Raw genomic sequence first — 23,390 nt, 5'->3', positions numbered from 1 at the left:
AAAGTACTCAAAAATAACCGAAAAACTCTTTAAAATGAAATTTAAGCTGCTCATAAACATCCCAGCGATTAGTTCGAGTACATGGTTTTTTTCAAAAACCTTTATTTCGACAAGGCATCTGAAAAGTCACAAACCAATGAACGTAAAACTGCGTGTATACTTAACTTTGTAGTTATTTACAACGCGCTACACGTTTAAACTTACGTTCTGCGAAGCTGCGTCACGTTTTTGCGGACTTTTGATCTCAGAACTCTGATCTCTGAGACAAACTGCATGGTTTAATCAAGATTGTGGCAGCGAGCCTTTCCGAGACATCGACTGTCGAGTTCTGACGCCAACATTTCAATTTCTTTTGAATGGATTAAGTATAAATGATTACTAAAAGTCTAGACACACTTTAACCAACACATTTAGAGGAACTGTTGATTTCCAAACATAATCGCCCCGTACGGGTTTTACACAGGACCTAGCACGTGTTACATCTTCATATTGAGTTTATTTGATATTAAAGTGGTGTTAAATAGTGTGGATCAAAATCGAATATCGCACCTCGCTCTGGTAGACTATGTGATCATGGTTTGGAGGTGGATGGTCAGTTTAGTACAACACAAGACTCAAGTCTTAAAGACATTTGGTAACGTATTCATAACCATTTTGTTTAACAAATCGAAGCTGCCTTTAAATAAACTTTTTTTTGGTTCTTATGACTGGAGTAAAAAATGATTGTCCTTGAGCAGATGACTGGCTGTTTTCATTGTTTGAATAGCTCCCTAATAATTCTGCAGAACTTTTAAATAAAGTTGTGGAAATTTTTCTGATTTACAGACAGAAAAATAGGACTGCCAGAAACCATCATTAGTGATACGGGTTTTGTTTTTTGTTTCGTCACCCTTTTAACATATGCTTCCAGCATACTCTCTCAGTGAAAAGTGCCTAAATAATCCAAATATTCAAATTTTAAAATAAAAAAAATAAATAAACCTTCAAAGTATAAAACAAACACTTTCGTTCTTGATGTCTTGTCTTTTCACTCCATCAGTAAACAAAATGATGTTTCATGCTGGAGCATGATAAAGTTTTTTTTCTTAGCTTTGCTCAAGTGTACTAGAATTTGAGGGATTTTTTTGCATTCTAAATTAAACACGATATTTATTAATTTTTTTAACCATACTGCCCCACCTTTCGCGCATGTCACATTTACAAGCATGGATGTATAATTTTATGATTCAAGAATTTTTTTTTTTTTTTTTTTTTTAGGTAGATATGAAAATTACTTCCCAAGAAATGTATGCAAACCAGAGAAAGCAGTCTCGGATATGTAGCGAAGATGAAATGACTCAGACACACCATGGTTGAGAAACAGTGCACTCTTCCATGGAGTTTTTAATTCCAAACACTTTTATTTAAGTCAAGTACAGTGATGACTCTTGAGGAACTGGAGGGGGGGTTGGGGTGGGGAATGTTAATTCAGGCCGCACGACAGAATAACTCCTTCTCTTCAGCATCTTCAGTCAGTGTAGAAAGCTTGATTATTCCTTGAACTTCCCAAACTACCATCCCACCCTCCCCACCAAAACACACACACAAAACACACACACACACACAAAGACATTCCTGGCTCGATTAGTATTTCCGCAACGCTCCATGAAAAGCGATCAAAAACCTGAAAGGCGGTAAATGACGCACTCAAACGATAACACTGACCTGGAACACGTGTCAGATCTCAAAGGGATTAGCTTTAGACTTAATGGATTACAGTTTCCCTGTAAAAGTAGAAATCAGTCTACTAAGAGCAACTGTACATCCAGTTTTAACTCACATACATGAGCTAGTGAAGTGGATTTGAGCAGGAAATCACAGTTAAGCTTTTTTTTTTTTTTTTTTCTTTTAATGCAAATAGTTTAAACCAGAACTGCACACTTTCCACCCTGGAGATCTTAAAAACAAAAACAGTTTAACAATTTCCCTGCCTACTTAGTTACCCTGTAAGTAACTGATGAAATGGAGCAGCTGTGTCTGTGCAGGGAAAAGAGCAAACTGCCCTCCAGGACCAGGGGGTGTGAATCTCTGGTTTAAACAGACAGATACACCTGTTCAGGTACAAACCCAAAGACAGGCAAACATTCATGCTCACACACACACACGCACACTTTTTACAGGAAAGAAGGGTGGATGACTAGAATCAAAGCATTCTGAATGTTGCCTTAGAACTTTGAATAAAAATAAACGGTAAAGAACAATCAAATAAAAAGTATAACCACCTCATTTTCTCTTTATCTTGCAATTTCTTGGCTGCTCCACTTGCATGATCCGTCTATTCTCCAGGATTCCTGTAGTGACTCTTCATTCTTCTACTTCAGTCATCTTTTCTTTCCCCTCATTCTCTCGCAGACTTGGGTCTCGTTACACGACGGCACAGCCGCTCCCCTTCATAGCCCACACAGAGATTGAAGCCCTTTCCGTAATTTTAAACACAGCGCACAGACCCTCGAGCTGCATGACACCACTGTGTTTTTCGTACATGTACTGACTGTCAGGGTCGAGTTTCAAGGTGTAATCTAATGAAGCCTAGTAGAAGATCGGCGTTGCGTGGTTATCAGCACGTAAATCCTGCACTCTAGTGTTTGGCTGTGTTAAAAGTTCAGTACCGTGGTGGCAGGAAAGGTCTTTTCGGAGGGAAAAATGGACCCGGCGGTCTTAAAGGCCCTCCAAAAGGAGGACCGTGTCTCTTCCCTCTCTGGAATGGTGGCTCGCTGGGATGAGGGATATGTGGCGGCGGAGGACGACGGAGAGGTCTCTGTGGTGGGTAGTGACCAGGCCTTGGAGGACGAAAGTGATGCGGTGGAGGAGCCCTGTGCTCGAGCCGAGGACGTAATCTAGGTTCTGGATGGTGCAGTGGTAAAGCTCTCTCTTCGGGATAAAACGTGCGTGTATGAGGCGTGACGGGGTGCTCAACGTTGTAAGGAGGAGGAGAAGGGCTGCGAGGGGGCGCATCACAGTGTGGGTCCAAATAGGCATCCTCAGATGGAGCATGTGAAGGACTAAGAGCCTCGTGGAACCCCCGTACATTAGGCGGCGGACTTGGACGGGGCATACCAGGGTGGTGCGCATTGTGTACAGGGAGTCTGGGACGATGGTTAAAGTCCAAAGGGCCGTTCTGGGGGCCCAGACGGACAGGATGTGGTGCAACAGCACAATGTCGTGGCCCTGGCGCGTTCAGATGCGGATGGAAAGTCTCTTTGGCCGGAATTCGATTGAGGAGACGCTCATCGTAATCAGCATGAGAAATAGGATTTGTCGAGAGAAACGCCGGGACATCGCCACCAGGATGTAAATTGTCTGTGATATTTTTCAGCTCAGAATTTTTCACTCCTCCCACCACGGGAGGGAGAAAGTCTTGAGGAGGAGGTGGAAGCTGGGGGATTGGTGGAGGGGGTGGTAATGGGGTGTTGAAGAAATTTGGAGGGTTGGTATCATGTCTATGTTCTTCAGACTGGTGCTGGTTTAATTTATAGGAGTCAGGGTTGGCACCGGCACGCTGATCTTGATCGTGTTCACGCGCGTCACGATACCAGCCATCATTTGCCAAGCTAGCATTGTCTGCTCCAATATTGGAGAATGGTGTTCCCAGACCAATTCGCTCCAGGGTCTCATTGTTTTTATTAGAATTCTGATTCCTGTCCGCCATTGACGACGATACCAAGGATTGCTGAGGGTGCCCTGCTTCTATAAGAGGCAGGCCTGAACTTGGGAAGTCCTGTTTTACTGTAAAGTCCCTCTGGTAGCGATTTCCGCAATGCTGTGACCCAGGACCAAAGGGCAAAACGTGCTTGTTCTGCTCTTGCCAGGAATCGTTAGCATAAGTGGACATTGGCGGTCCACTGACCCCTGCGGGTGCAGAAGCAGCTGTTGCTGAAGCTGTTTGCTGAGGTCTTCCTTGAAACAAGAATGGTTGTACTGCAGGCTCATCCATGACCTCATCTTGAGTTGGTGTTGCACCAGATTCATCCCTCACAGGAGTTCCCCCTAGGTTTTCTGTGCTCGCTGAAGGACTATCAACAGCTTTAGTCCAAGGAAGAACAGGTGGGAAACCCATGTTTAAGCCTCTCAACCCTGGATTCCCCTGAAGGAAACCATCAATTTTGGAGTCCAGTGTAGAGTTGACAGAAACAACTGGCTCTTCTTTGTCTTCCTCTGCTTCCTTCTGAAGCTCCCTGGTCTGAATAGTGTTGGGAGATTGAGAAGACTGGAGAGTCACAGCCCTTTGAGGGGTAGAGCCTCTCACCACTGTAGGAGCAGGTGGCACTGGATTGGCAATGGGAGAGGCATGGGCTTTGTGAGTGGAATCTATGGGTGGGTCCAAATGTTGGCCTGAAGGAGTTGAATTTGCTGCGGTTTGATTGCTCAGGAAGGAAGACAGTCCTGAATGAAAGAGAAAAAAAAAGGGGCATTAGTCAACAAAGCCAACAAAACTGATCGACCAATCCGATTTGGGGACGATTGTCTATTGGGAAGCAGTCTCTTGTAGTTAAAGATAAACCCAACTTCCAGATCAAATTAATGATGGCACACTGTGCCAAAGACTGGGAGAGCTGCATTCAATGAGCTTCAAAACAAGGTCTACTTTTGCACAATCACCACATCAAGAGTTTCATTTGCACATCAAATAGGTCTCTCTTGTTAACAGTTCCAGTAATCGTACAATGGTTTTTGATTCACAAAACACTCAATGTCATACCCTGAAGGCCAATCCCTTGTGCTTGAGTTTTAGACAGGACATTCAGCAGTGTGCCAGGGTTGATGTCCACCCTGGATAGTATTTTGGCCAGCGAGTTAGACGCAGGAACAGCTGGTGAGGAAGAGGCCGTGGGGCTCTTCAGTGTTGAACTTGTCGAAGAAACGGTGCTTGAATTACTGGTGGATGAGCGAAATGTTGGGCTTGTGCCTGTATAATGGGGGGGGAGCAAAACTGATGATACATTTCTAGATACTCTTTAAACAAACAAATAATATATTCCATTACTTGTTTATGATCATGGTTTGAGTTGCCACTGTTAAAATAGATTTAGATGGTCAGCATTTCTTCTTCACTTCTACAGGACATATCTGTAATGTTCTTACCAGTATTCTTCATGACATTTGTGAGTGTGCTAATAATAGAGCTGATTTTGCCCAAATCCACACCAGCCAGGTTAATTGGAAGGGACCCTGTTGTTGGGGTTGTGGTTGCTGCTGGGGTTGTAGTTTCGTTCTCTGGTGCAGCCTGACTGGTTTGAGATGGTTCAGTGACACTCAAGGTCAAGGTCTGATTGGACACACTGGCAGGACCAGGATGCTCTGTTCTTTCCTCAACTGTGGGGTTGAAAAAAAGAGCAAACAATTATATTTGCTTGTTATATTTGTTTCACAATTCCTCCAAACGCAAATACAAATCGCTTTCTTACCTATGATGGAGGGTGCCACTAACTCCTCAACATCTGAAAGGTCCATGTCTTCTACGTCACGGTTGTCTTTGTCCCCAGGGGAAGAGAGTGGACTAGGAGCATCACCTATAGCGATCAGGTCCTCATCCAAGGCCTGACCGTCCAGCTCTGGGTCTGGAGTACCAATGCGCGTTAAGCCACGGAAGGGTGACTCAGAACCCGTAGGCGATGGAGCATCCTCTGAGGGGGAAGGGATTGGCGAGTCATCGGGGTCAGGTAAAGAAGCTTTGAGTGCATCCAGTTTCTTCTTGAGATGTAACACTCGGTTGGCGAAAGTCTGATAAGCCTGAGGAAATGCAGGTGTATTTTTTTTGTTGTTGTTGTTGTTATGGAACGAAATGTATTTTTATACATACAGATACCTTGTACTAAATTCAAAAGATTCAATATTTTCACCCAGTAGACTACTAACATGACTTACAGTGGTAACAATCTTGACCTCTTTGTACTGCATCTCATAGAAAATGTCAGCGTTCTCCAAAGCCTCAATCAGAGCAGGTCCTTTTTTTACCTCTCCATCCAGAAAGGCTACAAAGTCCTGCAGTTTCGCACTACCATCTTCAAAATCTTTAGAAAACCGTTTGCCGCCTGCTTTATCTAAAAAAACAAATGTTTAAAAGGAATGCAGAACAATAATATTTAATTTCACATAAAAGCATGCGAATCAACCAAGGTACAGTATCATGAAGCTTCTGCAGAGCATGATTACAATAAAAAAAAAAAACCCTCAAAATTGCATTAAGTCCCATGTAAAGATTTGTTATGATGTGCACGCAGCAGCAACCTTTGAGTTTCTTCAGAGCTACTGTGCTGCAGACATCCACTCTCATTGCAGCTAACTGCTTCTCCCTTAGCTCAATCTCATCCATGGAGTTCCTGTACTTGGTGAGATGCTCGATGAACCCCGAGGGCTGCCCATAGAAAAGATCAGACAAAAGTGAACAGACAATGGGTACATGCTACAGAAATGGCATATCGATTACATTTTTATTTACGGTCGCGGAGACGACATTCAGCAACGTCTAGTAAAGGCTCTCACCAAAAACTCAGCAACTATCTTGGATCTTAGTGCAGCTTTTGGGTTCACGGGAGCTGAAATGAAATGTGGATACATGTTATTCAGCTGAATACATTCAACCGGTCATGATTAGTTTTTAGAACCAGCACTCGTTGTCATGTGTTTTGAAACACTTCATGTGTTTGAAATCAGTGAGTGTATATATAGGAGTTGAAAACATGGCGCCATCTAGTGCGGTTTTGAAGCTGTTTTTTTTTTTGGTCGAAAGGGGAGTCGCCATCTTGCGAAAATTGGAGCCAGTGCATGCACAGTAGATACAGCCAGAAGGACATTGGGTCCGACTCCAGCCCCACCCATATTATTAGTAGAAACTCTCCTGGTTTGGGAGAAGAAAAACAAAATCGCCATTCTCCATGACTTTCATCAGGCTTTGACATCTTCAGTTGCTCAGCCATCTGAAGGGAGAACTCCTTTTACGCTCCACTCGTTCTCTCTGTGGCATTTGTTTAAAAAAGGAATGATTGGCTAATCTTATCAAGCTACTTCAAGTGTTGCGGTCAATAAATTATGAAATTTAGCTGCCTTCGTTAATGTCATCACTTCATACACTCAGGTTAACTTAGAAAATTAAGCAACAGGTGCATACCAAAAAATTTATATTATGGAGAAGTTCTTCCATAATATGGAAGGTCTTGAGGGTCTGAGGGTCTGTTAGACCGTAACAGTTTACAGCAGAACAAGACATGGCTGTGCTAGAGAACCGTCCAGAGCGTTGGGTGCGTGTTGGAAAGTGTGAGGCTCGATCGTCCAAAACTGTCAATAAACCACAGCCTTTTATTTATCACCAAATAACTTGTTATAAAACACATTTGTCGTAAGGAAAAATGTTGGAGGAAACGTCAAGGTCAACCGAATTAACGACAGAACTTTAACTTAAATTGTAAGTTTGGTTTGTTTCCCTTTCACTAACTTTGGCAAAAGATTTGCACGGCAGACAGCCACTAGAGGGCCTGAGGCATTTTGAATTCACTTCTAAACCCCTTGTAAAGACGGCCACACTTATACACAGTCATTGGTTATAAACCTCGTCTACCCAAAACATCTTTTGGTACGTTCAGATTGTAAACTATTAAAGGACTGTAGAAACAGTCCTTCAAAGTGATGAAAGATTGTTACCTGGTGGTTCTTCTTGCTGGATGAGACCACCTTTAAGCTGGACAATAAGGTCCTCTGTATAAACATTTCTCTCTTCCCAGATGGACAGGATCCTGTCCACCGATTTCCGCACCTTGGAGTCTTTGACGGTACTGCAGAGAGAGACAAACGTGTATGCAAAAAATACTCGCTACGAATGTGCAAAGAGAAAGAAATTGAGACATTTTAAAAACCTACTGATGGATAGATAGATAGCAAAACCAGTGTGGAAAAATCAGACATGATAATCAGAAACATATCAAAGCTTTGGTTGAGGGTTTGAGAATGTGTAAAAAAAAGTCTCACCTGATGAGCTTAATAGCCTCAGGCAGAACATCAGTGAAGGTGGTGCGGTAGACGATAGCATTTCTCCTCTTGCAGTTCTGAATGACATCATTGGCCAGGTAGAAGAGATTGAGTCTGTGAGAAGGGTCCGCTGGAAATGGAAAAGGAAACCCAGTTCAGAACATATGCGCATATTTGCATGTGTGAAGACAGAACCCAGGACACTTCTGTTCGAGGCACTGAAGGATTAGCAGAGGTCATAACAGCATCTTGTATTTCGACTACCAATAGCGTTCAACTCTACATCATGGTTTAGCAGAAACTAATAACAAAAATAACATACAATAACAAGAAACTGTCAATCACAAGGCTGTTGGGTTTTTTTTTAATTTAAAAAAAAAAAAAAAAAAAAAAAAAAAAAAAAAAAAAAAGGATCAAACTGATTTTTACACGAAAATCTGATCACGTTCTGTCTACAATTTTCACAGACTATGCTTAAACATGTGATGTAATGCCCCCTTGCGGGTCCGTTTTCGTTAACTGTGGTTTACATGCTTACATACAAGCAGGGCGTAATATCTGAGACCTTTCTAACCGTCAAACATTCCGCTGTTTTAATTGAACGGGGAGACAAAGGACTGTTCATTTCATGCATTTGTGTGTGATAATACGGCACCGCCTACTTCAACAGACTTAAAATGCAGAGCTCCGCATGTAAAAAAAAAATTAATTCCAGCATTAAGCTGTTTGGTGATCGAGCAAGACACTCAACCATCAACTGCTCAGATGTACGATAAACACGAATAGTCTGCGACCATACATCTCCAACATTTGGAATAATCGGCTTTAACGACCTCGGAAATGAAACACAGTGTACACAGTACAATACCAACGTAATATTGGGAGCAATAAAGCACCATGTTACACCGCGACTAAAACTAGCGCTGTGTCTCAAATCGCATACTCCTGTATTATTCTAGACCCGCCATCAAGCACTAATGCCAAGCGATTTTCCTATTAATGTTTAGTGTAAAAGCTCTCACTGTTTAAAGCACTATTCGTACAGGACTAGTTTTCTAAACGCCCGAGTTACAATTCTTATCGCCCGACATCTGTGATTCCACGTACCGAATCGGATGGGACGAACATCTGCGCATTTATTACAGAGGTGGGGAGGTCTGGCCGTTACAGATGATCATGTGCTCTGGATGCATGCATAAGTACTTACATTTAAACAGTTGCATTTCTTAATTTATTGATTTCATTTTAATTTATTAATATTTGTTATTAAAAAAAAAAAAAAAAAAAAAAAAAAAAAAGAAGAACCTTACTAAAATAAACTTTACATGAGTTTAAAGAACGGGCAGCTTATAATAAACCCAGTGAAATAAAGACGTGATTACATATATATATATAACAAACATTACAGAACTGAGTGCAGAAAGGTGAGTAATCACCGGACATTACAGTCTTAAATTTACGTGATTTGCAGGGCTGTGTATAAAAAAAAATATAGATTCTCAGATATTAATCGATCTTCAGTTTAAGGAAATGATATGCATGGGGGAAATCCCCGAATCGATTCTTAACCTGCGCGCTTTACTTGAGAGGATGTGATTATCATCTGTACTTCGCCTCTCGACCTGAGCACGTCGCCATCTTTCCAGTTGCTCCACTTAAAACAAAACTAAACAATAAAAAAAGAAAAAGAAGACAGAGGATCATGGCGGAAGGTCACGGTAGCCACTTGAAGCCGGCGTGTGAAATTTCATGTTCAGAGGCAGTGACGGTAAAGATGAGGTCGACAAAGTTGTTAATGAATTTCACTGTTGCACATTTACAATAGTTTTTTTTTTTTTTTTTTTTTTTTTTTTTTTTTTTTTTTACAGTAATGTGCATTTTGTATGCACATATTTATGATTTCTTGTTATAATGTTAGTTACTCAAAGTTAAAGTAAAAAGTAATGAAACATAATTGTGTGCCCTATTGTTAATGTAAACGTGTATTTCAGTAATATAGCCAAGTAGGAGGGTTTCAGTTATTCACAATTTAAATGAAATATTGATAACTAAATCGATATTGAATGGAATCCATGTAAATAAGAATCAAATCGCCAAAATGGTCACGATACCCAGCCCTAGTGACATGGCTCTTCTTGTATATTTTTTAAAAACATTTCTTCGCCGGGGAGTAAAAACATCTCCATGCGTACTGAATTAAGCAGAAACCGCACACATTAGTCAGAGCTTCTACGCTTGTTCACGTTGACCAAAACACACGAGGAGAATCATTGTATAAAAAAAAAATATATATATATATATATATATATTTTTTTTTTTTTCCTTCAGTAATCAGACATTTGATTCGGACGGGATTAGATTTCTCAAAGGATCACAGAGTGACCCGAAAAACAGTAGATAATTTGCTCTGGAAATTTGAATTTATTTTTAAGAGGTCGTGGAGGAAGAACACAGACATGGCAGATTCGGGCAGGATTAAAACCGCGAAGTACGTCTGTGAATCACAAATTTCTCCAACGTCCCCCTGGAAAGCTAATCCCGTCCGAATAGGACCGGGCTCTGTTTTGTGGAACGGTCTTCTCAAGTAGAAAAAGATATTCCTGAACCTAGGGTCACAGTTTTCAAATTGAGATGCAGATCACGACAATGAAAGTTAACAGAGCTCGTCAGGGTGGAGCTTAGCCTGCCTTTTATCTAGCCATCATTGCAGACCAGTGTTGCCAACTTAGCAACTTTTCAGACCCCTTTAGTGACTCTTTTTTTTGGCCAAATCTAGCGACTTTTTGGACAAACCTTAGCAACTTTCCAAATATCTCCAGTACTGTCCTGCAAGTGCGAGGTCTTGCTTTCCCTCTGCACTCGCACCTCTCTCTGCATCTGCTCTGTTCAAGGGCAGAGAGCCGGAGATTTAACAAAGTCATGGATAACGAGACGCGCCCTTCATCCCAATTTACATAATTCATATGCAAATGCTTTTAGAACGCAAGGCAAATGGAATGCAACATGTTTTACATGTAAAATAATCCACGTTATTACAGCCTAGTTCTCCTGTTCAAAGTAGTTACAGTGTTCGGAAACATTCTACATCATTCATGTTCCATACCTGACCGTTATATAGTTTTATAAAAGTTATTTTTTTTTAACAATTACAAAAACACAAAAAGCCAAAAAAATATATATTATGGATGAGGTACATATAGACAGATTTTATATATAGAATAGATACTCATTATACCTGGTCTCCTCCAATTTTGGGGTGAGGGGGCATGCCACATGATAGGGGAGGCTTGGGGGGGGGTTTAGTTACAAAAGGCTGAGAACCTCTAATCTACAGATGGCGCTTTTCCAGGTGTACGCAAGACACAGGTGAGTCACGTCATGTGTTCTGTATTAAACTAGACTTTACACTAATGACAAACCGGGAGCGGGGCCTTCATTCCATTCACACACACTGTTCGTTTTTGGACTCAATCGGACACTAGCTGGTGAAAGATTCACAAAACCATACTTTTCTAAATGTTCCGATTCAGGGTGCGCACAGCAGCGAGAGGATTACAGCTCTATTAAAAGAGTAATAAAAAAAAACCATATTAGCATCTGATGTATTTGACTGAATTGTTTCTGTTTCGCTGTAAAACTGCTGCGGCACCGAGTGCTGAGTGAAAACTCCTTCGAACACATTTAACATCAAACAAAAAGTTCAGAACCAAACGACAAAATGACCCAATTTTTAATCCATAGTGCAGGCAAGGCTTTCAAATAAAGTACACTCGGACACAAAAAAGCTTCTCTGTGCCACAAAAGCTAAGACGTTAAGGACCCACGTAATGTTTGTTCACCTTGACAGTATGTCGAACATCTTACACCTGAATAGAACAAGACTTATACGTCCATGTGTAAAAAGGAGAAGATACACACACTGGACACTTACTCACTCATTCATTTATCTAAATCAGCCAGTCGTGTGGCAGCAGTGCAATGCAGAAAATCATGCAGATACAGACCAGCAACTTTGGGTAATGTTCACATCAACAGGGGGGAAAAAACACTCTCGGATTTTGAGTGTGGCAGGATTGTAGGCATGGACTGAGTATTTCTATAACTGCTGGTCTCCTCAGATTTTCACACACAACCTGTCTTGTGTCAACAGTCCAGGCTGGTGGAGGTGGTGTAACGCAGCGGGGAATGTTTTTCTGGCACCCTTTGGGGCCGTAAATACAAAATCAATCATCGTTTGAATGATACGACTTTTGAGTACTGTTGCTGACCATGTGCATACCTTCACGGCCACAATTTACCATCTTCTAAAGGATACTTCCAGCAAGATAATGCACCATGTCAGCAAGCAAAAGTCATCTTAATCTGGTTTTCATGAACATGACAATGAGTTCAGTGTTCTTCACTGGTTTTCCCAGTTAAAGGATATGAATGCAGAAGAACACCTTTAGGATGTGGTAGAATGGGAGATTTGCAGCATGAAAGTGCACCTGAAAAATCTGCAGGAATTGTGTGATGCAAAGATGGTTCCAACATCTTGTGGAATCCACACCATGAAGAATATTGAGGCTGAATTGAGAGCAAAGGGCGGTCCTACCCAGCATCAGTATAGTGTTCATAATAAAGTGCTCAGTGAGTGTATTCCGTATTAACACTGCATGTTGTTTCACTCTTTACCAAAACAAGCAAATGTTAGTCTGGTTCTATTTCTGTGAGAAAGCAGTTTGATCCTATAAAATCCCACCCTTTAATATATTAATTTAGCAATCAAGAAAGAGTTCAAGTCTGAAGCAACGTGAAACATACAACATTATGTCCATCATCTCGCACAGATGACTGACAGACTCGAGAAGCTGTGTTCATTTCTATTCGGACTAAGATACACTTGCCAGCTAAACTAAGATAAAACCCTAGACAGATAAAACTCCCATCTGGACAGCTATAAAATTTCCACTGGAGGAGCGGATTTTCTAGCACGCTGCATTTTCTACAAACCCGTGTGTGTGCGTTCCGCGCTCACATGATCACATACCATTCACAACATAGCGTCCAAGCTGGAGTAGAGAAGTCGTCGCTGGCTCTTATTTCAGTTTGGGGCGAACCAAAGTTCCAGCAACAATTTGAAAACGCAATAAATAAATCCCAAAGCAGCAAAAAGCATCTGTTTGTTTTAAAACTCATGTGGTGAGACTAAATACAGAAAGTCGGAGCAGTCAAACATACCCACCCCTGAACGGGGTAAAAAATAATCAGGCAGGGGCAGAGTTTGTTGAAAAGTCCCGCCCCCAGCGTCCAACATGCTCCCACAAACGTTCCGATAAACTTCCACCCTGTTGTCCGTTATGCTTCCCTCACCACACCCCAACCCCCCCTGCACATTAAGTACATGGTCATTAACCATTATGGGGGAATAAGCACACCTAATAATCTCTCTACTGCTCGTTTTCTGTTGAGCTACACATGATACTCCTGAGATACCAGTGATCCTGACCCCATCTGCTCTCCGGTCCTGCCTGACCCACCCTGATGATCTACTTCTGGCTGGAGTTCTCATCAATTGGAAGTCACTTTCTGCTTTTGAGGATAGCCCCACACGGTGCAGCCTAAAGATCACCGACATTACATACAAACAGTTAAGCTATTATAGCTTTAGGACTACAATTACCCCAAACAGTTTTGCACTCAAGACTCCATCAGTGAACAGTGGAGAAGTTCAACAAAACAGACTTCATGTAAAAACTAATGAATTTCCTGGTTACACAACTGCACAGTTTCACCATGTAGTACACAGTTAAAGAGAGGATTTGTTTATAATCGCACTATCCGTTGTTACCCAGAAGAGGATGGGTTCCCTTTTGAGTCTGGTTCCTCTCAAGGTTTCCTGTATGAGTTCTTCCCTCACCACCATCACCTCTGACTTGCTCTTTACGGATAAACTCATACATTTAAAATCTATACCCTGATTTTATATGTTTCTGTAAAGCGCTACACAAAAAACAGGATAATATAGTCAACAGATTATTCGATTATAAAAACAATTGTTTGTTACAGCACGAATAGCGAATAGAATAGCTTCTTTTACAAAAGTTTATATAAAAAATAAATAACCTTTTTTTTTTTTTTAAACTCGTGTTGACGCAGATGCCTCCACCACCACTGAGTCTAGTCCTTCTTGTTACTAATGTGTACACCAGAAATACCCATATAATATACTTTAAACATGAGGGAAGCTATTGACAAAAAAAAACAATCAGACATTTGGCCTTGCTGTGACCTTGACCCAGGTTTGGATTCATGCTGAAAATGAATCAGTTCATCCGAAATTCTTCATCAAGCTCAGTTTAACAGGTTGCAATTTTTACACATTTAACCCAACACAAGATCGCATCATACAGTACGTTGTGATACACCTTGTGTATCGTAGAAACGTCCTGCATAGTGTGATTTGAAAACAAAAATATCACCCCATTGTTAATGTACAACATGCACATATAGTGCCCTCCATTAATATTGGCACCCTTGGCAAATAGATAAATATGAGCAGAAGAAGGCTGTGATAAATTGACTATTGTTTAACCTTTTGACCTCTTCCCAAAAAATTCACAAAAATGCTCTGCTCTCATGGATGTCAAACAATTGCAAACTCAACACAGGTTTATCAAAAAAAATTGGTCAATATAGGTGGGCAACAATTATTGTCACCCTTTTATTCAATACTTTGTGCTACCTCTACCCTTTGCCAAGATAACAGCTCTTAGTCTTCTCCTATTAATGCCTGATGAAGCTGAATAATACATGGCAAGGGATCTGAGACCATTCCTCCATACAGAATCTCTCCAGATCCTTCACATTTCGAGGTCCACGCTGGTGAACTCTCCTCTTCAGTTCACCCCACAGGTTTTCTATGGGTTCATGGCAGGACCTTGATGTTGTGGTCAGTAAACCATTTTTGTGTTGATTTTGATGATGTTTTGTACCATTGTCCTGTTGGAAGATCCAACCACGGCCCATTTTAAGCTTTCTGGCAGAGACAGTCATGTTTTCATTTAATATCTGTTGATATTTGATAGAGTCCATGATGCCATGTATCTTAACAAAATGTTTAGAAAAACAGTCCCAAAACATTAGAGCCACCACCATATTTAACCGTGGGCATGAGGGACTTCTTTACTCATATTTACCAAGGGTGCCAATATTACTGGAGGGCACTGCAACCCAAGCATCAGTTTGACCAATTCCACTGTTTTTCTTTCTCTCTCTCTCTCTCTCTGAAATCACTGCTATGGATAGCTTTTTAATTCAAGTGCACTTTTCGCATGTGGATTAGTGCTGGGTGATACAATAATTTTGATATCGTAATCAATTTTTTTGAATACACATTTGAATTCCAGGTATTATATCTTTTTTTGTTTTTTTAAACAGCAATTACTGCAAAAAAAAAAAAGCAAACTGTTTAGAAGCTGCTGATTTTATGTTAAAATTTTGTATTAAATCTGTAAATAAAATTAAAAGTATTTTTATGTATTATTAAAATGATTTTTTTAAAATTCCTCTTTGTAGCTCACAGTAATCTTGTGGACATTGTAGTTTTTTTCCCCTCAACGCAACACTTGTGGCAATTTGGTTAGCAAACCTATATATCGTGATACATATATCATATCATAGAAATGTCTTGACGCATCATATGATCTGATATTCATTATACTACCCCACCCCTAAGCCATCACATCTCACTTCATTCATCAAAATACAGATAGAAAACGCCTACTTTCAGTTTACCAATAAATCCTGTGCACATTGTAAGAAGAGACACACGTTAACCAAAACTCAGGTGTGAATTTATTCATTCAGGGCCTTGAAGTATCTCGTCATCGCTTTAAACTACATCATGAGCAGGTCTTGCTATATTCTGCACAGAGAAACTTCGTTAATGATCGACACTGAGGCATTAAGTGACCCCTCGGGGACACCATATCATTCTCATCTGTGAGCAGGAGTTGAGATCGGTGGTGGAATGCGAGGTGTTTGAGCAGCGTCAGAAAACGTTCATTGAAATCGGAGTGAGAGCTCTGCTACGACGCTCATCTAAAATCCACCAATAGGAGGACGGCACAGGATTACACAAAACTAACGACGCACTTACAAATACAGTAGCGGTGATGGCGGACGTGAACATAACATGTCTCAGCACAGGACAGGACTAAAAGCAACAGACGAAAGAACTAGAAGATTACAGCTTCCTGGTGTGTAGCTAGCTAATTAAATTTGTAAGCTAATTAAACTTGCAAACATTTTCTTTTTACTCTAGTATGACAACATGACATTATTTCATGCTTTCCAGTTGAAGCGCTACAAACCTCTCCTGCATCGACCAAGAATGTAGTGGATTTACTGAATCGTACGATCTTTATCTTTAACAGCTTCGCTGTTCGTTCTTATATAATACACTGATTTACTGTACTGTGCCGTTTATGCCCGGTAACTGATTTATCCCGTGTCCGAGTCACGATGGTCTGGAGTCTATCCCAGGAGCTACCCGCTGCACCACCTACTTTACTCACTAAAACAGTTTTATAACAAATACAGTTAGCCTATCCACCTTATTTAGTGTCCCAGTGGACGCAGAGAGCTCAGAAGACTCGGCCATTTCCGGCTATTTCTGCTAGCTAGCTTGTACTTATCGGAGCACCTGTCCACACTGCTATATAACGCCTGGGGCCTGTTGCATGAAGCCGGTTTCGGTAGGTAGGCAAGTTTGTGTTTAGTATGAACAAACTCTGCTTTTTCAGTCTCAAAATCGTGGGATTGGTTTTGAGCGGGTTTCGGTGTAAGAGATCGCAAACCCAAATTGGACCAATCAGCTGTGACGTGTACAAGTGAATCGTTGGGTTAGGGTTAAATAATAAGCAGGACACTCTGAAGGGAAACAACTTTTAGGGACAGACCCACTCCCCAGGGTTTTCCCCATGATTTTCCATTTGTACGAAAGATGCAGGATTGTCAGCAGATGGTGTCGTTTATCTATACCGGCTTCTTGAGCCGCATGTTAAAAACCAGACACACCGAAGCCGCTCATACCGTATGCGTCGCTTTGTGGTACATATTTCCATGCTTTCACATTATTCCTGTCCCTAATACATTTCCACAAATTTATATTTTATTAGTACATAATTTTATTTATATTTATTTACATATACATACATATATATATATATACACACATACATACACATATATACACATATATATATATATATATATATATATATATATATATATATATATATATATATATATATATATATATATATATATATATATATATATATATATATATATATGAATGAAATGTAAGGACATGAAATATGTGGGGGTTGTACGTGTTCAATCTGTTTATTCTCATTGTGAGCCTGTAACAGTAAACTTACGCATGTATACAATCAGCGGTGTTAGTGCAGGTTTAAAGTCCTCATATTTCCACAATCATTTCCACATAACCCCCAACAAGTTGGGTTAAATTACTAAAATACTTGGAAATGTACCCATGTCTTAGGTACGAAAAGTTTAAGTGTGGTGAGTTATTCCGGAATAATTTCGCTCATTATCATAAGAAGCGACAGCAATAACTCAAAGTAGGCGTGTTCCTTTAGCACATTTACAAGCGAGTGTGGAATCAAACCGGACGTCTCTCAGAGAAAAAGCAAATACGAGCTCTTACTTCTGCCTTCCTAAATAAAGCAGAGAATTAAAGGCAGCGTGATGCTTCTTTATTACAATCCTTATTATTTATGTCTAGGGATGGGTACGGTTTAAAAACGAAACTCAATACCAAAACCTTTCCCACAATACCTTTATTCTGATAGTGACAGACAAATCGCACATTACTTTAACTAATGCTAATCATACAACCTAGACTGCTGATATCATAACTATTCATATGTCAAACATTTCATTAAACACAGGATTCATCTCCATCGAGAATATCCTCTTTGGCAAGAGAGCACTGCTTTCCAAAACCCATAAAGTTTAATCCCGGGTTTAACCAAACGTTCCGTCTTGTTTGACGAATCATCCAACTTCACAACTACTACATTTGTTTTTTTTGCACCAGGAATTGTTTTCATCTACTTTTATAAACTACAGCCAGACTCTATCCTCAAACATGAGACGTATTTACACCCATGCTCCTCTTTCATTAAATTTCTCTTCCTTTTTTTTTTTTTTTTTTTTTAAATAGTGTGGAAGAGTTCCGAGTGTCAATAAAATAGGCACTGAATTACTTTCTGCTTCTAGACACACGAGAAAGTTGATATTCATGAAAAGCCTATAAATTCAAACAAACAAAGAAACCAGAAACAACATTCGCAGCCTACTTGTGCTCCCGAGCGTGCGGACATTTACACACAAGACGACTAAATGACGTCAACCTCGTCTGAGGGACTTCGAATCATATCCTCTGCATGGATTACTGCACTTTTTATATCTGGAGTATACTGGCGAGGTTAAGCTGCTTATGTTCATTACGTTCACAGCATTTAGCGGACGCCCTTATCCACTTATAGAAGAGCTTTGGAGACTCCATCAGAAACACCTCCTCATGCTAGTTCACTCGGTCAGGGAATAAAAATACAGAACATCCAGAACAATAACATAAAACCAACCATTTTATATTACTCAAACAGTATAAAAATAAAGACCGCGCACAGACACGAAACAGAAAATTAAGACGGATTAAAGTAATTGTTTAATCATGACAAAAGAAATGGCGGTGAATAAACGGAGGACGAGCCGGGCTGTCTGTCTCTCCGTCTGTCTGCGCAGAGCCGTAAACAAACACCTCAGCTGATGGAAGATTCAGCGCTCACTTCTTGTTATAAATTTTACATTCGATATTTTCATTGGCATAGACGAGTGTTAAAATAACTTGCAGGTCCGATTTACTCTGATTGCTCATTTCATGCTCCCAGCTGTCTGTGCACTCGACCTTTTATGGAGTTTTGTGGGCGTCACTACATGCAAATGAGCCGTTTCGAGAGCGCGTTCTGCACAGTACGCACGCGACTACAACGAGAACCAGTGTTTATGAATTTTGTCTAAATGCATTACACAAACATTAACACAAAAATACACTAAACATTTACACAAATCTTGGCTAAAATATCGATAAATGAGGCCCATTACAACCTCACTGCCTTTACAATGCGTTTAATTCCCTTGAAAACAAATTAGGAATTGGTCAATTAAATTTACACAAAATACGCTACGCTAAAAAAAACCTGAAAATATGGAAAATACTGGAGTGGCAGAAAGTTTAGGGAGCTCGCAGACCTCCAGGGCTGGAGAACAGGAAAGGTAATGCTAGTATGAGTTATCGCGAAAAAATACACAAAAGCACAATCTTGCCAATAGTCAACTGATCTGAGTGGGTGGCTTGAACTTTCCAGAAAAAAATAATAATACAGATTATTATCTGTATATAATACAGATTACTACTGGAAGCCCCGCCGCTTTTACCCAGGGCTCGCACAGCACTCTCTGTTTCAGTCATGGGAAATGGTGAATATTTTACATTACTGAAAACAAAGTCCATCAGTGTACGTTCAACTTCGACAACCTTAGTCAAGTATTTATATATTTAACAACAGAGACGTCACAGAAAATTACAGCTGAAAGAGAAAAAAGGACAGATTTTTTTTTTTTACCTGAAAAGACGATAGGATTAGATCTACAACCAAAAGTCAGATTTAACACTTGACCAGTAACGTTAGCAGTTGTGATGGTTAGAAAGCAATTAATCACGCCGAGGCACACCAACAGAGAAAATATCCACTGTGGGAACATCAGACAACTGATTTCTCAAAGGATTACATCAAAATCTTGTGTGTGTGTTTTGGTTTTTTTTATCCACGAGTTATATTTTTACTCAAATTACACCAACTGGCATTTCAAAAACACCTAGAGCTTTTTTAACAAGCGTCTAAATTCTCCCATGAGCCGAAAAGAGAGAAGAAACTTCAGCAGACGGTTACTGGTAAAGTCGCATGGGATATCAAAGCTCGAGACCCTTAATACGATGTGGTAGATGTTTCAAATCTAGAACATTCCAAGCTTTCCAGGGTGAATTTAAATAAGCCAACACTAATCCGACGTTTTGACGAGTGAACCGAATCGTTATTTTGGGCCAAAGTACTGTTTTAATAATTTCAATAATTGTAACACTACATCTAATATTAGCATCACAGCTAAAGATTTTGCTATCGTGACGTTACTAATGAAGCCTGCTCCATCAACAACCTAGCAGATCACCACACCAATATATTTCTGCAAAAAATATCAATATAGTAGGCAAAATAACATGACGGTGGTGTTGAATTAAATCCGGCAACTTGCCACAATACTGAGATTATTTCACCCTATCCGATTTATTTTTTTTAATGGTGGTTGTCAGTTAATAGTCTACGATATTTATAAATTCACCCACATGCATAACCACCTTCGACTTCCCACCATCGTCATGAGCTGTCTCTCGAACTGCATTGGATGATCTTACATTTGAAAATATCTACTAATCGACGATATCCATAACACGATACGGACTGTAACCATGTCGATGCTCTTACCATCCCTAGCTCAATACAAAACGTAGATTAACTATATTATTGTCGGCGATAAAGACTAAAAGAACGTCGGCGGCGTAACTACGGCGACGAGGAGGACGTCTGCCTTCGTCATAGCTTTGGAGGCAGAAAGCGAAGAAAAGCAAATACATAGACTTAATCCAAAAAAAAAAATTAATTAATCTTAAGGCCTATTCGGACGGGATTAAATATACATGGGGTTCTGGAGTACTTTTCTATTTTACAGGCGCTACTCAGTGATGTTATTTCATATCGGCCGGGTCTGTGTTTTTCCCCCGTCCTCCTCTGAGAAAAATACAGGCCTACTGTTTTGCAGCAAACTCCGCAGTTTAACCGTGTTTGACTGGGTCTACTTGGCATGTTTAATCTTGTATCGAGTGCATCAGTGCCCCTCCTCCAGATATTAAAACACTTTGTGAATCACGAAAGGAAAAACGTATGATTTATAAGACGTGCTCATCCGTATACTTGGTCTGGGCGGTAAAACCTCGACTACACATGATGAACTAATCCAATCCGAATGGGGCTTTATCGTCCAAGCAACTGTTTCAGTCGGTATGCATGTTCACGTGCTTCACGCTGGTGGCGTGATACACTTTGCCTACTGTACTATCCGTACTAGTAAACGTATCCGAGATTACAATTAACGTATCTCAACACAACACGTACGCGTCATGGTTCTCACGTGAACGTGCGTCGGATGTCTATAGGGATGTGAAGATATTTTGTGAATAAAAACTTAGTTTGAGTTTTTTTATGCACACAAAGCAATCGTATCGCTTCATTAAACTGGGATTAAACCACTGGAGTCAAGTGGACTACTTTTACGATGACTTTATGAACTTTTTTGGAGTTGCGTGTACTGTAAACAGAGACACAGAAATCTCACAGGTTTCATTTAAAAACATCCTCATTCGTGTTCTGAAGATGAACAAAAGTCTTATGGGTTTGGAACGACATGAGGGGGCGTAACTGATGACAGAATTTATTTGTGGGTAAACTACCCCTTTAACTAACTAACTAACTAACTAACTAACAGTGCCGTACCTTAATATAATACGTCAGCTTTATTCAGTCTGGTAAATAAGGTTTTCAGAGCAACCAAACACATGAGGACTGGGAAGTATGCTGTGTGTGTATTTATATATTAGTTTTGTTTGGAATAAATATAGTTTTTATTTGCACAATAAGCTAGCTAATGAATCGTTTCCCACACCTGTAAACTCAATCCATTAACATCAGGACAAAAATATAATACAGAAATGTGGAACTTAGTCCTTTGAAAGCGAAGATTAATGAATTAAGCACAAAGAAAACAGGCAGAAATCATAATCACCCAAATATATAAATGACTCAGGGACACTGACAATAAGTGCCATCACATTTTTTTATATTTCTATATGTAGAAATTTATACATTCTGCTCTACTTATTATTTTATATTAATTCTGGATAAATCTTCTGGTCCTCTATACCTACTGAATCATGCGGAAACAAAAAAGGCAAACATAAAATTTTACTCATTACCCAACCCAGTTAGTTAGTTAGTTAACCAACACAGGCTAACATGCTAATGAAGTACCTCAGCAGAGCACCAGACAAAGTGAAGGGTACCGTACTTCAGGTACCAGAACCTGACTGCATGCACAGGCGCTAAGCTCCATGTAGCTTGTACGGCTAGCTGGCCAAGGTAGCAAGCACGCGCAAAGTGGAGAAAACTTATTATTATTAGCGCATTAGCTTTACAGCTTTTGAATGGCAATGTCAGATTATCCATCCGCATAAACACTACATCTGAATGATATCCTAGCCAGGCTAATGTTTTATTTATACTGCATTACTCAATAAGTTGCTAACTCGTTACTCACTATTCATTATTGTTGCTAACTAAGCTAGCTCACCTTCAGCTGTTGAACTGTGTTTAGTTAGCCAAAAGCGCTACTCACATTTTCGCATCCACTTCAGCCAGGAGCGCACGATTACACTGTGATATTTCTTGTTCTCGATGCACCAAGTGGATAATCCTTGAATGGACTCCATTGTGTTTGAAACGCCTTGGAAACGCCGGTCTAAGGAGGACTCGAGAACAGCGCTGGAGCCGCGGCTATTGCCGCTAACAGCTTCACTACCAGCCGCCATTTTGTAGCAGCAGTAGAGTCTCAGTGTGAGAGTCACTCTCAGGCTCAACGAGTCTCCTCACCGCCTCTGCTGTTTAGCTGAGATACAGCAGCCATCAGCCGGAACAGCACAACCTCTGTGAAAATACTTAAAGGGAAAGTTCACTCTGAAACACAGTAAATATATATTTTAAAAAATATGTCCGATGTGCTTAGTGATTCAAGTGTTAGCGTGTCAGGTAATACTGTATTTTCTTTATACACATGTCAGGTCCAGGGCTTATGTACCTCTCTGACGTCATTGGGGGACATTTCTAGTTTAACTCTGCATTCAAGTCCTCCTGGGTATTTGGAATTTACGACTTGGGAAGTCGTAATTACGACGTTATTTGCCTCCAAGTCAGTTTGGTCGGTGCAAGATGGAACTACTGTAGCTTTTCTAAATGAATTAACTACAAAAAATACACCAAGGTGCATTGCCGTTGGAACAGTAGGTACTAATCAGTGCGTGTGTGTATATCATGACTACAATCCCGGACATACTACATCCGCCATGTCAGCATTGTCATGTGACCTTTGACGTCATCATATACACAAAAATCTCAAACAAGTTAATAATTTATTCGGGTATTCTTAAA

At 40.3% G+C, this 23,390-nt stretch overlaps 2 protein-coding genes across 5 annotated transcripts in view; both read right to left on the bottom strand.

The window, feature by feature from the left end:
- The window catches only part of celf3a (cugbp, Elav-like family member 3a), a 39,399-nt gene extending 36,996 nt beyond the window's left edge, over nucleotides 1-2,403 (bottom strand). For all 4 annotated transcript variants that reach the window (XR_008397313.1, XR_008397314.1, XM_053684316.1 and 1 more), the window contains exon 1: nucleotides 2,262-2,403. Coding sequence is in view for 2 of the 4 variants with exons in the window: in XM_053684316.1 (XP_053540291.1) it covers nucleotides 2,262-2,266 (5 nt within the window). In the remaining 2 variants the exon portion in view is untranslated. The remainder of the gene's footprint in view (nucleotides 1-2,261) is intronic.
- On the bottom strand, nucleotides 1,381-22,920 carry rprd2a (regulation of nuclear pre-mRNA domain containing 2a). The gene is made up of 10 exons (XM_017481362.3): nucleotides 22,582-22,920; nucleotides 8,002-8,131; nucleotides 7,678-7,808; nucleotides 6,523-6,575; nucleotides 6,268-6,394; nucleotides 5,905-6,080; nucleotides 5,445-5,769; nucleotides 5,122-5,352; nucleotides 4,739-4,945; nucleotides 1,381-4,422 (listed from the first exon to the last, which is right to left on the bottom strand). Exons 1-10 carry the CDS (start codon nucleotides 22,772-22,774, stop codon nucleotides 2,642-2,644), a joined length of 3,354 nt encoding a protein of 1,117 aa, XP_017336851.2. The 5' UTR covers nucleotides 22,775-22,920; the 3' UTR covers nucleotides 1,381-2,641.
- Between the last annotated feature and the right edge of the window lie 470 nt (nucleotides 22,921-23,390).

This window comes from Ictalurus punctatus, chromosome 12 (assembly GCF_001660625.3).
Source record: "Ictalurus punctatus breed USDA103 chromosome 12, Coco_2.0, whole genome shotgun sequence".
Classification (NCBI taxonomy): domain Eukaryota; kingdom Metazoa; phylum Chordata; class Actinopteri; order Siluriformes; family Ictaluridae; genus Ictalurus; species Ictalurus punctatus.
This window is presented reverse-complemented; position numbering and strand designations above follow the sequence as displayed.

What these genes read in the sequence shown, in the direction of transcription:
- rprd2a (XM_017481362.3), bottom strand. Translation starts at nt 22,774, where the DNA reads ATGGCGGCTGGTAGTGAAGCTGTTAGCGGCAATAGCCGCGGCTCCAGC. An exon ending in GAGGCTATTAAGCTCATCAG is followed by an intron (nt 7,809 to 8,001) that starts GTGAGACTTTTT and finishes CTCTCTCTGCAG; the next exon opens with TACCGTCAAAGACTCCAAGG. An exon ending in AGGTCAAGATTGTTACCACT is followed by an intron (nt 5,770 to 5,904) that starts GTAAGTCATGTT and finishes GCATTTCCTCAG; the next exon opens with GCTTATCAGACTTTCGCCAA.